Source organism: Diplotaxodon limnothrissa, linkage group LG15, assembly GCF_057381915.1.
Source record: "Diplotaxodon limnothrissa isolate DT_005_m linkage group LG15, D_limnothrissa_male_GT1.1, whole genome shotgun sequence".
NCBI classification, from domain to species: domain Eukaryota; kingdom Metazoa; phylum Chordata; class Actinopteri; order Cichliformes; family Cichlidae; genus Diplotaxodon; species Diplotaxodon limnothrissa.
The window spans coordinates 27,400,134-27,415,859 of NC_140610.1; the positions used below are offsets into that span (position 1 = coordinate 27,400,134).

The 15,726-nt window shown below is 46.3% G+C and overlaps 1 protein-coding gene across 1 annotated transcript; it reads right to left on the bottom strand.

Moving 5' to 3' along the window:
- Positions 1 to 10,924: 10,924 nt before the first annotated feature.
- On the bottom strand, positions 10,925 to 13,798 carry LOC146617678 (kelch repeat and BTB domain-containing protein 11-like). Its single transcript, XM_085373071.1, has 2 exons — positions 13,241 to 13,798; positions 10,925 to 11,071 (listed from the first exon to the last, which is right to left on the bottom strand). Exons 1-2 carry the CDS (start codon positions 13,796 to 13,798, stop codon positions 10,925 to 10,927), a joined length of 705 nt encoding a protein of 234 aa, XP_085229197.1.
- Between the last annotated feature and the right edge of the window lie 1,928 nt (positions 13,799 to 15,726).

Sequence of the window (15,726 nt, forward strand, 5' to 3'; positions counted from 1 at the left end):
GTTTTGTTTGACAGCTACGTTCTGTTGTTCCAGGCGGCAGCGTTACGGTTGCCATGGTTACAGGGTGATGCTCTCTCTCTGTGACTGTGTGTTTCCTGGGTGAGAGAGCGCCTTTTCGTTGTTGTTGTTGTTGTGCTAAGCTAACAGGCAGAATGCTACAAGCATAGCTCTAAAGAATGTAGCATCATGGGCAGTGTAGTCCGTGTTGCAGGGAGAATGGACTGCCATACCCGTTATGGGTCTGTGAGCGCGAGGAGGGAGAAAAAGGGGAGTGGAAAGGTACGAGTTGTCATCGAGGAAAAACGGGAGCTGGAAGCATGTAAATATAATAATAACCACTGCAGCCAAGAAGAGTGCCTGACGAGCCCAGTTGTAAGTAAGCTATTAAGACTCGACTGTACGCCGTGTTCGTGTTTTCCTCCGAAAACAATAAGTTCCGTTAGAGCAGCCTTTCAACGCCTCTCTCTGTCTCTCGCAAGAAAAGTTGACCCGCACAACAAAGTAAAGCTATTTTTCGGCTACGAGGCGACAGGGACCCCGCCGTATTAGCCAGAGGTCCCTTTACTACAGTTCGGAGTCGCGGACCTTCAGTAATAGTAATAAATCACACAGCAATAGTACATTCACGTTGTTGTAAAAAGCATGATAATATATTAAGTAATCCAAAGTATTCAGAATACGTTACTGTCATTGAGTAACGTAACGGAATACGTTACAGACTACATTTTGGGGCATGTATTCTGTATTCTGTAATGGAATACATTTTAAAAGTAACCTTCCCAACACTGTATACAGGTCATCGGATGTTCAAGATGGGCTTTACGTCTACCAACAACTGCTCACACTGCCAAACCAATTCACCGGACAATTATATCCACGCTCTTTGGTTCTGTCCACCAGTTCAGAAGTTTTGGCGCGAGATATGTGAAGACTTATCGAAGTGTCTGAAATGTAACATTCCAACTTCCCCCTTAGTGTGCTTGTTGGGCAGCTTAGATAATGTCACTTCAGAAAAGAATATCGCCCATATGGTTTTCACTGCCCTATGCATAGCCAAGAAAACAGTCCTCATGAACTGGAAAAATAAAAATAATCTTAATTCTAACCAATATAGAAATTATCTATTAGATTACATTAGTTTTGATACAGCCTCTGCCACCACATCAGATCAATTGCTCTGGGCTCCTTTTATCAGCTCCATCACCTAGTGGGGGTGGGGGGTCATAGTTTGGTCCCGCCTTCACTGTTGTGATTGGTGTGGGGGTAGGGACAGGCTTAGGGCGTCGGGGGGTTCCCCGGAGGCATCTTCCTTGGGGGGCTCAACCTGGGGTAGTGGTCATGTCCGGTTAGGGGCTCTGTTGGCTCTCAGGTGACTGTTTCGTCGCGGCTGCGTGCAGCGGGGCTAGGGGAGGGTCTGTGCTGACGGACGTGGGTTACTGACCTGGTAGCCTGGCTGCCCCTGGGTGGGTCCGGGATGGGCGTGAGGTTCTGGGGGCGCTCCGTCTCTGGGCTGGGGGGCTTGGGTCCTGGTTGGTGTGTTGCCGGGGTTGTGGGCGGGTGGGTGCATGGGGGCCCAGCCCTGGAGCAGGGTGCCGCCAGTGCATCGAGCCACCTGGGGGGCTCTTCAACTGGTGGGGGAGATTGTCACATCTTGCAGGAACTTTCCTCTCTTCAGGAACTCTCTCTGCAGGAGGGGGAGATACAGGAGAGGTGGAGGAAGATCTCAGCCTGGGCGTTTATTGTCTTATGTAGTCTGGAAGATGAGTGGATGGTGGGGTGGGTGCAGTTTTCTCTGTGGTGGGGTTGGGTGGACTGTCCTGGGCTCTGTGGGGCCGGGAGGCGCTGCTGCACTGGGCCCCGGTCTGGATGGGCCTGGGCCCCCTTTCCCTAGCGGGTCGCGGAGTATGGGGGTGCCTACTGGGGTCAGCAGGGGAGCTGGCCCCAGGGAGGGGTCACTTGCCCCTCCCTTCCTTCCCTCCCCATCTCCAGCTGCCTCCCTCTTCCCGCTCCACCACAACCACCCACACATGCAGGACCTTGGAGTAGGGGTATGTCACCAGGGTGCAGAGGAGGCTACCCCCCCCGTCCCCTTCTGGCTGCCTCTTCCTCAATTTTATCCCACAACTTAGACATTCACATTACTCACACTCTCATTACACATACATATAGGATCTTGGGGGTGGGCACGATACACGGAATCCAAATTACCATCAGGGTGTACACCTCACCCCTGGCGTCGTTGCCCACCTCTCAATTTTAAATACACGTAGACATTGAGGGCTAGCAGGAGGGACCATGCGCTTACCTGCTGCTCTCTGGCAGGTAGCTCCATGCCCTCCTGGGTTTTAAATGCACCTTAGAGCACACATGCATCAACACTACAATGAGCGGGTGGAGGGAGGTTTGGAGTCTTCTCTCACCCCCATTCTCTGCGGCCTGCTGGAGCGGGGGGGCTAGGAGGAGGAGTTGGCCGTCCGACTGCGGTCTGGAGTGTGGGGCCTCCCTGCTGCTGCGGAGTCGGGGCGGTCTGCCTCCCCCCCACCGCAGGGAAAAGGGTAACACCACCTGGGTCTGGGTGCAGTTCCCCCCTCCAGGGGCAAGGGTACCTAGACCCGGTTCGTAGAGTACGCTTGGGGAGTGTGATCGTGTGTACAGCGTCTCTTTATGTCTGTCTCCACGTTGGTTGAGTGTGGAGTAAGTGCATATGAGAGCATGAGGGTGGGAATGGATGTTTGTATCTGTGTGTGCCTGTAGGTCTGTGTCTATATGTCAGGTTGGGTGTCAGACACCACCTCTCTGGGGACATCTCAGGCCCTCCAAGGTTTGGAGGCCTATCTTCCCCCACCACCACTTCCCCTGCCAGTGGCGGACTCCCTCAGACATCGGTGCGTTGGTGGTTCTTTGTGTCTGGGGATGGGCGTCCAGGTACACACCGGCTCACTCCTTGGCGGCCGCTTATCGGGGCCTGGAGCCTGGGGCTCGCTCGGGCCACTTCGGAGGTGGGGTGCCCCCGGCCTCTCGGCCTGGGGCTCGGTCACTCAGGCACGGCTGGCTGCCGGCAGAGCTCACGGGCGCGTCACTGCAACTCCCCCTGGCTTCTGCTCCGTGGCTGCTGAGTGAGCCCTCATCTGGGACTCTCCTCAGCTCTTTCTGGGACAGTGGCGCGGCTGCCCCTCTGTTGGTCTTCCTTGGTCTCTTGTGTTCTGGGGGCCTCTGGATGTCTGGAGTTTTGATCTCCTCCATACCTGCTTCATGCCCCGGAGGACGGGGCTGTGGCCCCCCCACACCCTCTACCAGATCATTACATGAAGGAACCTTTTAAAAAAACAAGCGCGTCCATGCTCACAGGTGTACACACTGGTGATCTCACCCACAAACTACACCCTTTTTGGCTTCTACCTCAAAGCACACTGTGTTCTGTTGATCTTATGTGCTGCACAATAATGTTTAAGATTTAGTATTTACTGTCATATTCCCATATATCATTGTGATGTTGTTTATTCTATTACTCTTGTTCTCTTCTGCTTGTTTTCTTTTTTCTTTCTCAGCAGGTGATCCAGGTGATCGATATATGCATTTTTTTTCTTTTTCTTTTTTTTTCTGCCCGTTCTGTTGTTTTTTGCCCTTCTCCCCCGTCCCTCTTCTCAGCGGTTTCTCTTTCCCTCTTTCTTTCTCCCCTTCTTTCCCCCAGTCAAGTCTGTCCCGTATTCAGTAAGTGAAAATAAAATAAACAATAAAAGGTGAATCAAATGGACCATTACGACAAGGCTGGGATGGTCAATTTGGTAAAATAAATCCGTTGGGCATCTTTCTTTGCCTTTAGACAATAATTCTGATGGCAAAAGAGCCAAACGGGACAGGCAAAAAAAAGAAAAAAAAAAAAAAAAAAAAAGAAATGATGACGGATGATGATGGCAGCAGCAGCCGTTCTTTTCTGTGTCAGTAGCTTAATGTTGTTCGTGTGTAATTTACGTTGAGTACGCTAACCACTTTATTACATTAATGCATGTAAGGTAAACTAGCAAAAACTCCCATCACCCCAGGGAACACAAACTTGGAGTAATCAGGACCCTACACCACCAGGCAGAACATGTTCCCTCTAAGCCTGAAGGAAAAAAGAAGGAACACACACATGTAAAGAAGCACTCAAAACGTGCGGCTATCCTAAATGGGTGTTCCTAAAGTCAGCAAAGAGGCACAGAAAAGAAGATCAGACAACAGCGAGGGAGGATAAGAAGGACAGATGCAACAACATTGTCATCCCCTATGTAGCCGGTGTATCAGAAAAACTCAGGAGAGTTTTCTCCAAGCATGACATCCCGGTGCATTTCAGACCCAGCAACATGCTCAGACAAAAACTGGTTCACCCGAAAGACAAAACTCCAAAACACAAACAACAATGTGGTGTATGCTGTACAGTGTAGCGAGGAATGCCCAGACCTCTACATTGGAGAGACCAAACAGCCACTTCACAAGCGCATGGCACAACATAGAAGAGCCATCTCCACGGGACAAGACACAGCAGTCCTTCTGCATCTTAAGGATCTTTCGAGGATGCCAATGTTAACATTTTGGACAGAGAGGACAGATGGTTTGAAAGAGGAGTGAAAGAAGCCATCTATGTCCACTGTGAGCGACCATCTTTGAACAGAGGCGGTGGTTTACGACACCAACTGTCTGCCATCTATAATCCAGTTTTGAGTTCCCTAAACCAAGTTTAGGTGGAATTAATTTTTTTTCTTACTGCGTACTCGCTAGCATGATGGAGTTTCTATACAGCTGGGTGGGTGCTATGATGTTACTGATGTTGAACTTTATTTTATTCATAAGGTTAGTTTGTAGAGTTGCCAACCATCCTGTAAAAAATGGAATTGTCCCATATTCAGAGAAAATATTACGCGTTTCGTATTGAGGTGAAAAGAAACACAGTTTGTCCTGTACTTCAGCTACAATGAAAAAGACACAAAGCTGGAGTTATTGTCTTTACGCTGCAGCTGTTTCTTCTTCTCTCATTCTCTCCCCCTCCCTCTCTCGTTTCTACTTCAATCATGAAACTGATCAATGATCAGCTGATCAGCTTTTCTCTCTTGTTTGTTTATCGCCCACTTCGCGCCAGAAAAAAGAGGATGTCGGATGTCGCGCTAAACAACAGCACCACGTTTAAGCTTGATCAGCTGTTGTTAGAATTTATTTAATATTAATTTCTAGTATCAGCTGATGTTTGCTGGAGCCACAGCTGTAAAAGCTGCTGGTCATGATATCGGTTTGGTTATCTGGTGAGAGGGAAACATGAAGATGAAACCAGGAGATGTCCTCACTGAATCATCAGAGCTGAACAGGTGATGGAGAAACAGGTTTACCTTTTAGGTGACATGAATGAGTTGAAGGGAAGTTATGAACTGTTTCTGAGAGACAAATAACACCAGGATCCTTTTCTAAGTAGCTGACAACTGGTAACTGTGCAGGGCCGGGTCTAGCAAAGTGTTGCCAGGGGGCCAGTTAGGGCATTAACAGGGAAAGGGGGGCACAAAGAAATACTTTTCTTTGTTATTCTCATTTAAAATGTCTATCTTTTAAAAAGTAATTATCTGAATCTTACAAATGATTGATACATATATACCATCAGAACAGTGTGCATCACTGTCACAACGGCGTTTGTTTTCATTCAAAGCCTTTATGATTTTTCCTATAATGGTGGGTCAGTCTCTAGTCAAAATGCCCAGGCCGATTTTTTTGTCCCAGTCCAGCCCCGTATGCAGCTCATCTGCAGTCTGGTGTTACCTACATCTTCCTTTTCAGAAGGCAGAATTTCTGAGTTCTGAGTACAATCAAAGGACCACGACTGCAGTTTTGGTGTTGGATGTAAAAAGCGCACATGACGCTGTGACGTAGGCTAGAATCATGGTGGCGGTCAACGACGGTCCAGTCGTGGGATTTCTCTCGTGGAAATATGCACATTATTTTTTTCCTTTCTATTGGTAGGTGGCACAGTGCACTTGTGGCAAGTAAGCAAGCTAGAAGACTGGCAATCTTGCTGGGTATCCAGTTACGGAAGCAACACATTAACAAGAGAATTCTGAGTAAAACCAAAGTTACTTTCCCTAGTAACTAGTTATTTTGAAAGTATGAGTAACTTGAAGTAACTGAGTTACTTTTGATAGAAGTAACTAGTAATGTAACTAACTTACTAATAGTAACTTACCCAACACTGGTTAATACAGAATGTCAAAATGAAAAACAAACCTTCCGATTTCAGATGTTTGAGGTTGTGCTGAAAATAATAATACCAAACAAGGCAAGTTAAACAGTTTTTTAATGTGAAATATATAGAGGTAAAATCAAAAGTAGTCAAAAACACCCAATTATACTCTGCACCCCAGAGGGTTAAATATGATGCATAGCTGTAGAATGTAAAAAAAACTGTAGAATAACAGAACAGCTCCACAGACTGAAAAAAAAAGAAAAGCAACAGCAGCGTGACATTTGTTACAGAGATTTGAGAAAGCTGGAAACATTATGTGTCTTTTCTCAGGTGTAATATAAAGCCTATGTATGAGTTTAAATTGCCTCTCCCAAATAGAAATGGATGCCGATTCCTTAAAAGTTGACAACACAGCTCATCCCAAGCCTCAGCATCTATCACGCCTTCATATGATTCCCATTGGCTCTTGATTTTATTAGAGTTATCCATTCTAAGATCAGAGAGAATGTTATAAATCTTTTTAGTTATACATTTTGGTTGAGTATGATGGATTCTGTAGGAGAGACACCAAACCCTCCATTAAAATCCTTCAATTTAGAAATAATAAAGTTCTTTATCTGAAAGTACTTCCAAAAATCCTTATTGGTCAGACCAAACTTGATTGTCAATTGATTAAATATAAGAAAAGAGTTCCCATGAATAAGATCACCCACTATATTAATCCCTTTTTGAGACCGGTCGGCAAAACCAGCCCAAAGACCAGGTAAGAAGTCAGGGTTTTCATGAATAGGAGTAAGAAGGGAGAAACAATTACCATATACTTCCAGGTGCCTGACTTTGTGCCAAATAGTGAACATATTTTTTAACACCATATTATCTTGTGTGGCTTTATCTATGGAAATATATAGCAGGTTCTGCAATGGAATGCCCTTTAAAGGAGTGGACTCAGCACTCAGGTAAATGAAATCAGGATCACCTATAAACCATTCTGTGAGAAATTTAAACTGTGCAGCCCAGAGGTATTGTGGGAGGGAGGGAGCGGCAAGACCGCCTTTCTGAACCGCGTTGATATGCGCACCTCTGCCTCCTTCATTTGAACCTCCAATGCATATATATTAGCTGTGCATGTTTCCAGTCTTTTTAGAACAGGGTCAATCTTCTTCTCAAAGGAGGCCTCCACAGCCTTCAGCACCTCCGCTGTTATTGTCTCCACCAGCTTTTTGGTGTCCACTTGGCAGAGGGGTGAAAACGATGGGGAGCCTTTACCGTTGCAGCTGGTCGCTCAGCGGAGGGTGGTTTTCTCCAGATTTGCCCAATTTTGGACCAAGGTTGAGCTTCTTCTGGGTGCTTGGCATCATACAAAGTTTGAAGGTGGAAATAAAGCAGACTTTAACCGAATTAGACATATATAAAAGCCTAAACGAATGCCAAGCTGTAGGAGCGGGCGAAAAGCACTCTGCCATTAACGTCACGTCACCCCCAGCTAACGTGCAAATTTATTGTACGGGTGAGTGGAATTCTCAAAATAAAAGCTTTTCAAAAACCTGTTGTTTTGGGAATCCATCCTACCTCACAAACCATCCTGCTGTTTCTGAGCATATGCTGTGCATGCGCTCAACACAAAACCCAAATTTACTTCATTTTTTTAACCCATTGTGAATATTTCTTATGGTTAGGGTTATGGTTAGGATTAGGTTCAGTCAGAAGTTACCGTCAAATTATAATACGGGTAGGACAATTTGCCATAGTAGGAAGGTTTCTCAGAATACTGGTCGTGGTCAGGTTGTGTGTCTGCTCTCCTCTGACGGTCGCTTCTCACCGCCATAAGCTGCTTCACGTCTTGCCTAGCAGCATGCTGGCAACACTAAATGTATGCATAAAAGAGTCTCACATGCGCCCCCATGTGACAGTGACATGCAATAACTCGAAATATTTTGTGCTATTTTACTTTTTACTCCAGAGTTCTTCCCTGGGGGTGGAAGGCTGTATATATATTTTTAAAATTCCCCTCTCGTCCCTGCAGGTATATATGTGTGTTTTTATGCCGGGTGATAGATATAGACACACAAAGAGGATTTGCTCTGTTTAAACATGCGCAGACACAGACGTCCACTGTGGTCAGTTAGTCTGTTAGTGGTTGTTTTTGGGGTGGTACAGAATGCACGGGGTGTCTCAGCTTCTAATTGGATTGGACTGTGAAGTCTGCAGCTTTTTTCACACTGAAATGAGCACACTAAAATCCAGTCACTTGTGGAGTCCAGCCTGCAGGGTGGCTCGCCTGTGTCGCCCTGCAGATGAAATGTGGAGGCGTGTCTTTTCTGAGCAGGTGAGGGAACGCTGCAGCTGTTGGAACATTAACAGCACTGACCTCAATGTCACCAGTTCAGAAACAGAGAGCTGCATTGATGCTGCCTCTCTCCCATGTGTCTGTTTGAAAGCCGCTGCTGAAGCATATGAAAGAGTCAGTTTGTTTGTGAGGACTTCAGGCGCCTCACATAGAGCAGGACGTCATACAGTGACACCGAGTCCACATAATATCTGCATTTCCAGTGAAACCAGCAGCTCCTTCACACATCTGGAACCTTCTGTCCCTTTATCACAGTGTAGATGCTCCCCCTGGTGCACACAGTGACTTTACAGCAATGGGTTGAACAGTTGTGTGTTCATAAAGCTGTGTGAATGACTCAGGTGTGAAACTATAAACCAGGCTCGTCAGCAGCTTTGTGGCATTGCGGTTTCTCAGCATGATTTGGCTGTGAGCGCCTGAGCTCTGCTTCCTGTTTCCTGAGTGCCAAATTTAATCTAGAGTTACATCATCGTCGTTGTCTCCAAACGCATTACAGTGAGGAAGAGAGACAGACAGACCTCATTTCACCACAATTCTTTGTTTCACTAATGGCAGCCGTTACTGCCCGGGCTGTGTCCAAACCTGTGACTGTTCCTGTGGAGGCTTCTTCTGTGCTTTGTGAAAATGAATAAAATCTGTGCTGGGCCTGGTCTTACCTCCTAAACACTCCTGAGCCTGGGACATTTCTTTGTTTTAAAGGAAGTAATCTTTAAGGAAATAAGGAAAGGAAGGAAGGAAATTAAGTAATTATTTAAGAGCTTCTAATTCCATTCCAGATATCCTCCCCAGTCATCTTCTTAATGAATCGCTCCACGTTATTGGGCCAGGGATATAGTACAGTATATTTTAGTATAATTTACTTTTATTAAATGTTTCTTTGTCATCAGGCTGTGTGCCAGCTGAAGCCTATTATTAAAAATGTCCTGGCAAGTTTTCAGATCGCTTTGGACTCTTGTGGTCATCATACATTCATTCATCTAAACTGGAGCATGCTGTTGGTCCTGAAGGCTCATGTCTGTCAGAAAGGCTGTTTTCTGTAGCCATCGCGGAATCCTCCTCTTCCTTAGCCCGTGTTTCCTTTGGTGTAACACAGGGCTCTGTTTTGGGTCCTACTCTGTTTTCATCACACCTGCTGCTGATTTTCAGGAAGTTTGCTGATGAAATCCAAATTTATTTCCGTTATTTTGATGTCTCTGTTGAAGTGTCTACACAATATCAAAGACAGGTCCTGAAAAAAAAATGATTGTGGTGCCCCTCTGGATGATTTCACTGATGCCCTTGTGCCTTGTGTTTCTTATTGTTATCTGATTGTTAGAAGTCTGAGTGTTTTCAGAGTGTCCTCTTTGTATTTCAGTCATGAACACTCATCTCTCCATTAGAAGACACGACAGCAGGTTTACTCTGGATAAAGATTTATTTTTTGCTTTAACCTGTGACTTAGACAAAGAGCACTGAGATTGCGCAGCCAGATGATGCGAGAGCGGCATCTTCAGCTGCTCTCCAACTAGCGTTTCCTGTTTCTCCGTCAGCGTGAGCCCGACTGACTCAGGGTGCTGTTTTAATGACACACAGTGTCTGTCTGTGAGGCGTTAATAATTATAATTGACACTGTTATTTGTACTCAGACTGCTTGTACAAACCCAGATTTTATATATTCCATATATGGATGTAAAGACTGAACCTGCTGCAACAGCTTTCCTCTGACCTCAGTTAAAATGATTCAGAATTAAATTCATTAAGCATATTGATTTTAAACCAAATTTAACAAGATTTTGCTGCTGAGTGCAAATATTTATCATTATCATTATTAATTTCCCTGTTCCTTATTTAGTGGGTGTGGAGCTCTCTCAGGATGTTTGTTAAGGTCAAGCGTCAAAAACATTTTAAACAGCTCAAAAGTGTGTCACAGTTAACTTTACATTAACGGTCATATTGTAATAATACGTGAAGTTATTGAGTCCATCAGCAGAGTGAAAATGAACTTCAGTACTACTTAGTAAGATGAAATAGGTTTTTGCACATCAATGTTTACTAATGTGTCCTTCCTCCTGACACGTGATGATGTCACATGAAACACACACACTCGCGTTCACTCAGATTTCTGCTTTATTGATCGACATGCAGCATCAGGAGCCATGATCAAAGTCCGACATCAATAACTCTAAACACACGCTTCAGCTCCTCACGAGCAGCAGCATCCTCTCTGACGGCTTCAGTCACAAACCAAACAGGAATTGTCCGAATAAAAACTGCGTTACAGTTCCAGCTCGGCCCACCGCCACCCATGCACACGCAGGAAACATTCTCACCGTTAAAGTTAGGAACAAGAAGGCACCGCGACGACAAGGAGGGGCCAAGCAGCCCAACTGTGGTTCTTAAATGCCAGGGTCAGAGATCACGGTCTGTGATCCATGGTCAGAGGCAAGAGTGTTCTGGGGCAGGCTGAGGACAAAGGGCACCAGGTTGCCCCGGGCCCCGGCGGGGGCTGGTAGGACCTCGGGCAGGAAGCCGGTGTTCCAGATCTACTGGCGTTTAGATCAACTGGCGTTGGTTGAACAGATGTGTGGCAGTCTTGCGTTTCAGTAGCTCCTACCGACAAACCAGCAAAAAAAAGCCAAATGTGTCATCTGTGACACTTGTGAGGTTATCTCAAACACACTCCGTCAGTCTTGATGCTGTTGAACAACAAAATGTTTAAAAATGTGGCGAGTTTACCTGGTGATATCCTCGTGCGCGACGCGATCGCGAAAACAGCAAACAAGTAACACCACGCCGTTGTTGTTCACGGGACAGCAAGAGTAAACGATCGGGAGACTCTTGTCGTCGTTATCGTTCCCCTCGCACGGTTTATTTCTCCGAATTCAGCGTTTTTGCTTCACAACTACAGCGTGCAGTTTACTTTGTGCACTAACATGGAGTCGAGTCAACCAGCGCCACCTCTGGCCAAGTGCCACAGCCTACAGCCAGATCAACCTGTGACACACATCTGCACCACGTTTGAATTCGTGTCATGCACATTTGTACCTTTCAATTGTGTCTGTTTGTGCGTCATGCAAATAAACCTTTGGAAAGAATGAAATGATATCATATATTCCTTATTGGCCTACATTTGTACAAAATTCCAAATTATATACACAAAGTCATAGAAATCACCACTCCAATTGGTCATCATGATTTTAATATTCTCTTTTTCCATAACAATGAAATACGCCTTGGACAAATATGACACATCAATATTTCATTGGTGTTGTCACATCACATCCTGTAAGCATCGTCTGTCTGTGTCTTTTCCCTGAAAATGAATATTTCCAGCCAATATAGGCAATTCATCAACATGGCTGGAGTTATATACAGTCTGTATAAGTGTGGTTAATCTAATGAAGATTTGTAAGGAGACGGCAGTTACTGTGAATTCACAGCAGTTACACAGTGATTAGTAATAAACAGCCAGTGAGAGTGAGTGGATATGACTGTTCCCACCACTAACACATGACCATAGGCCACTACTAGATTAACTTGTGACACATCTGCACCTGCTGCTATGATCACATTGAGTAGAGGCTGAGTGGCTGCACTTACCCCTGGTACATCCAAATCTACCCACAAACATGTTGAAAGATGCAATGCCAGCAATGTGGATTGTCAACACTAAAAACAATCGGTAAGCAAAGACAACAGGGATCAATTTTTTCTGTTTATTTAGCACCCACAACATTTGTAGTCGCCTTCTGCACAGGGGAAGTCCACACACACCGTGTGGTACCACTTTCCACAGAAGGTGCAATCTGCAAGATTGAATGAGATTGTCAGGGTCATTGTCTGACTGTTTATTACTAATCACCTGCTGTACATTCACAGTAACTGCCATCTCCTTATAAATGTTTATTAGATTGACCACACTTATGCAGACTGTATATCACAACCAACTCTAACATGTTTGTTTGCAGAGGGAAGACACAGGCAGACTATGCTAACGACATGTGATGTTACAACACTGGTGAAATATTAGTGTGTTCACGACATTTTTCGTATGGGCAAAAGTATTGATATCAGGATGGTGATTCTTATGTGTATGTCATTTGGCATTTTGTACAAATGTAGGCTGATAATAAATACATGATATCATTTCATTCATTTCAAAGGTTTATTTGCATGACGCACAAACAGACACAATTGAAAGGTACAAATGTGCATGACACGAATTCAAACGTGGTGCAGATGTGTGTCACAGGTTGATCTGGCTGTAGGCTGTGGCACTTGGCCAGAGGTGGCGCTGGTTGACTCGACTCCATGTTAGTGCACAAAGTAAACTGCACGCTGTAGTTGTGAAGCAAAAACGCTGAATTCGGAGAAATAAACCGTGCGAGGGGAACGATAACGACGACAAGAGTCTCCCGATCGTTTACTCTTGCTGTCCTGTGAACAACAACGGCGTGGTGTTACTTGTTTGCTGTTTTCGCGATCGCGTCGCGCGTGAGGATATCACCAGGTAAACTCGCCACATTTTTAAACATTTTGTTGTTCAACAGCATCAAGACTGACGGAGTGTGTTTGAGACAACCTCACAAGTGTCACAGATGACACATTTGGCGTTTTTTTGCTGGTTTGTCGGTAGCAGCTCCTGAAACGCAAGACTGCCACACATCTGTTCGACCAACGCCAGTTGATCTAAACGCCAGTAGATCTGGAACACCGGCCCCCTCCTCGCCGACGTGGAACTGCAGCGTGCGGCTGCGGTTGACGTTCTGCAGCGGAAAGGTGGCGGCCTCGAGCCACACCTTCACCACTGTGCTGTACCTGTGCACGCTGACCTCGGCACGTTCGCGGTCCACGTCAAAGCGGTAAATGAGGCCGCGGTGCGCGACCATGTCAGCGGAGCGGCGGCGGCTCTCGTTGAATGGGCACTCCTCCCACTCATCGCGGCGGGGGTCGTAGCGCAGCAGGCGGTAGAAGAGCGACCCCCCCGAAACAAACAGCTGACCATCGCACGCCGTGGCCTCGTGCGCCACCGCGAACGAGCCTTTGGGCAGTGGCGCCACATGGCTCCATCTGTCTGCCGCACGCAGCACCTCCAGGTAGTGCGCGCTCATGTAGCTGTACACGCGCTCCTGCTCATCCTCTGCGCGGTCCCGCTTTGCTCTCCTCAGAAGCTCGTGGCAGTCCTGCACGCTGATCCGCGTTCCCTCGGAGGCTGAGCAGGGCTCGCAGCGAGTGCCCGCGGCCGTGTTCAGGTCCTGATTCCGGTCCATGGCGGCTCTGACGGTGACGTGTCTGCAGATCACACCCTCTGCTGCTGCCTTTGTACAAAGAGCTCCGTGCCCGCGCGCACCCCCTCCTCTCTGGACTCCGTTCACGCGACAACGTCTCTGGACACCGTGGGGAGGACCGGGGGACACGCCCTGCAGCAGTCCCGTTATCAGCGCCGTGAGAACGCGCGGGGTTCACCTGTGTGAGAACGCCCTCAGATACATGCTGCTGCACGAGCCCGTCTCTGTGACGTCATCAGCGCTGTTTGAGAAGGGAAAAAAATGAGACCGAGCAGAAAACACCGAGCTGGGGCCTGTTCTTCGTACCTCGCTAAGTAAGTTAGCTGGATTAGATTGTTGACGATTTCGCGTGATCCCGGATCGTTCGGTTCCCCGAAGCTCATCCGGGACTTGCTGTCATAGCAACAGAGCCGTAAGCGTAAACCTGCTCGGGAGCAGGTTTACTTTATGTAAACAGGATTAGATCGCGGCCACGCAGGTATGTCCGCTTCATTTATACGAAAGCAACAGCGATATTCCACCACTGTTTCACCATAAATAAATAACATCAATGTAACTAAAGATAATGCAGCACTTGATCCTTTTATTGATGTCACACAGATACATACAGGTCATTTCCTAAAAAAGGGAAATGAACTATTAACATTCTATTACATGTATGTGATTATTACAGATGTAATTCATATTTCAGAGCAGTAATTGTAAATTACTTCGTGTAATCAAGATGAGAGACCACGGCTATAAAAGCGAAGGTGGATTTGGGAAGCCTGTCGCAGCCATGTCCTGTCCGTATACGCGAGCCACCCATTGCGGAAGGTGCAAGATTGATAAGGAGAGTCCTCAGAATTCAACGTATATTGCGGGATAGACAGGATCCTTTAGCTCAGCGCGACAGTGTGCTCATTGAGAGATATCGATATTCCCGTGAGGGTATTATTTACTTAACCAACTTGTTGACGAGGGGGTGCAGGACCACCACCTGTCTTTTTTTCCTCTGCCCTTTTCTTGGTTGCTGTTATGAACAAACTAACAGCGTATTACAGGCCAGTATTACCTTGCCAAGAGACGAAAAGCAATCTAAGAGATAAATATTACCATTCTGTAGAATACTCCTGTATTCCACTTTTACTTGTTCCCATGTTCTTGTGGGTCCTGTTGTGGTTCTAATGTGAAAGGGGATATAATATAACATATTATAATATAATATAATGCCATATGATATTGGACAATATAGTGTCATATGATAGATCTACCCTACCGCCTACTGGTGTTGGCCAGAGGGGCCGATGGCGCGATATGGCAGCCTGGCTACAACCGTAGCTGCCTCCACCAGTGTGTGAATGTGGGAGTGAATGAATAGTGGTATCGTAAAGCGCTTTGGGTGCCTTGGAAAGCGCTATATGAACCCAATCCATTATTATTAGTATTATTATTAAATTACCTACGAGTTTGATTTGTCAGCAACTTTCTGCCAGCCCTCTCTCCTTGCTTCTGCAGCCTTTGCAGTGTTCTCTTGCGTTTTAATTAAACTCTGAAACTCCTGAAATCCCTCACTCATGAGTTCTTGCTCTGCTGCCGGAAAATACCGAGCACGCCCCTTCGACATTTTCGCCGACCAATCAGCGGGTTGCCGATCAATGTTTCTACTATCGATGCGTAGCCCCTTTTACGACACCCAGTGATGTCACATTACTGCGTCCAGCTGTACTAATCGTCAACAGCAGGCGTGTTCGGGGAACCGGATTAGCGAGCTCACGGTTAGCGCGATGGTTTGGTCTTGGATGTGTCATTTGATCTTGGATGTAGTAAGCGACGTACGAAGAACAGGCCCCTGGTTCTTTTCTGTCCCCCACATCTGAGCTTCAGTCTGATGCACCAAACACAAACATTCCCACCTGTGACTGAGGTGA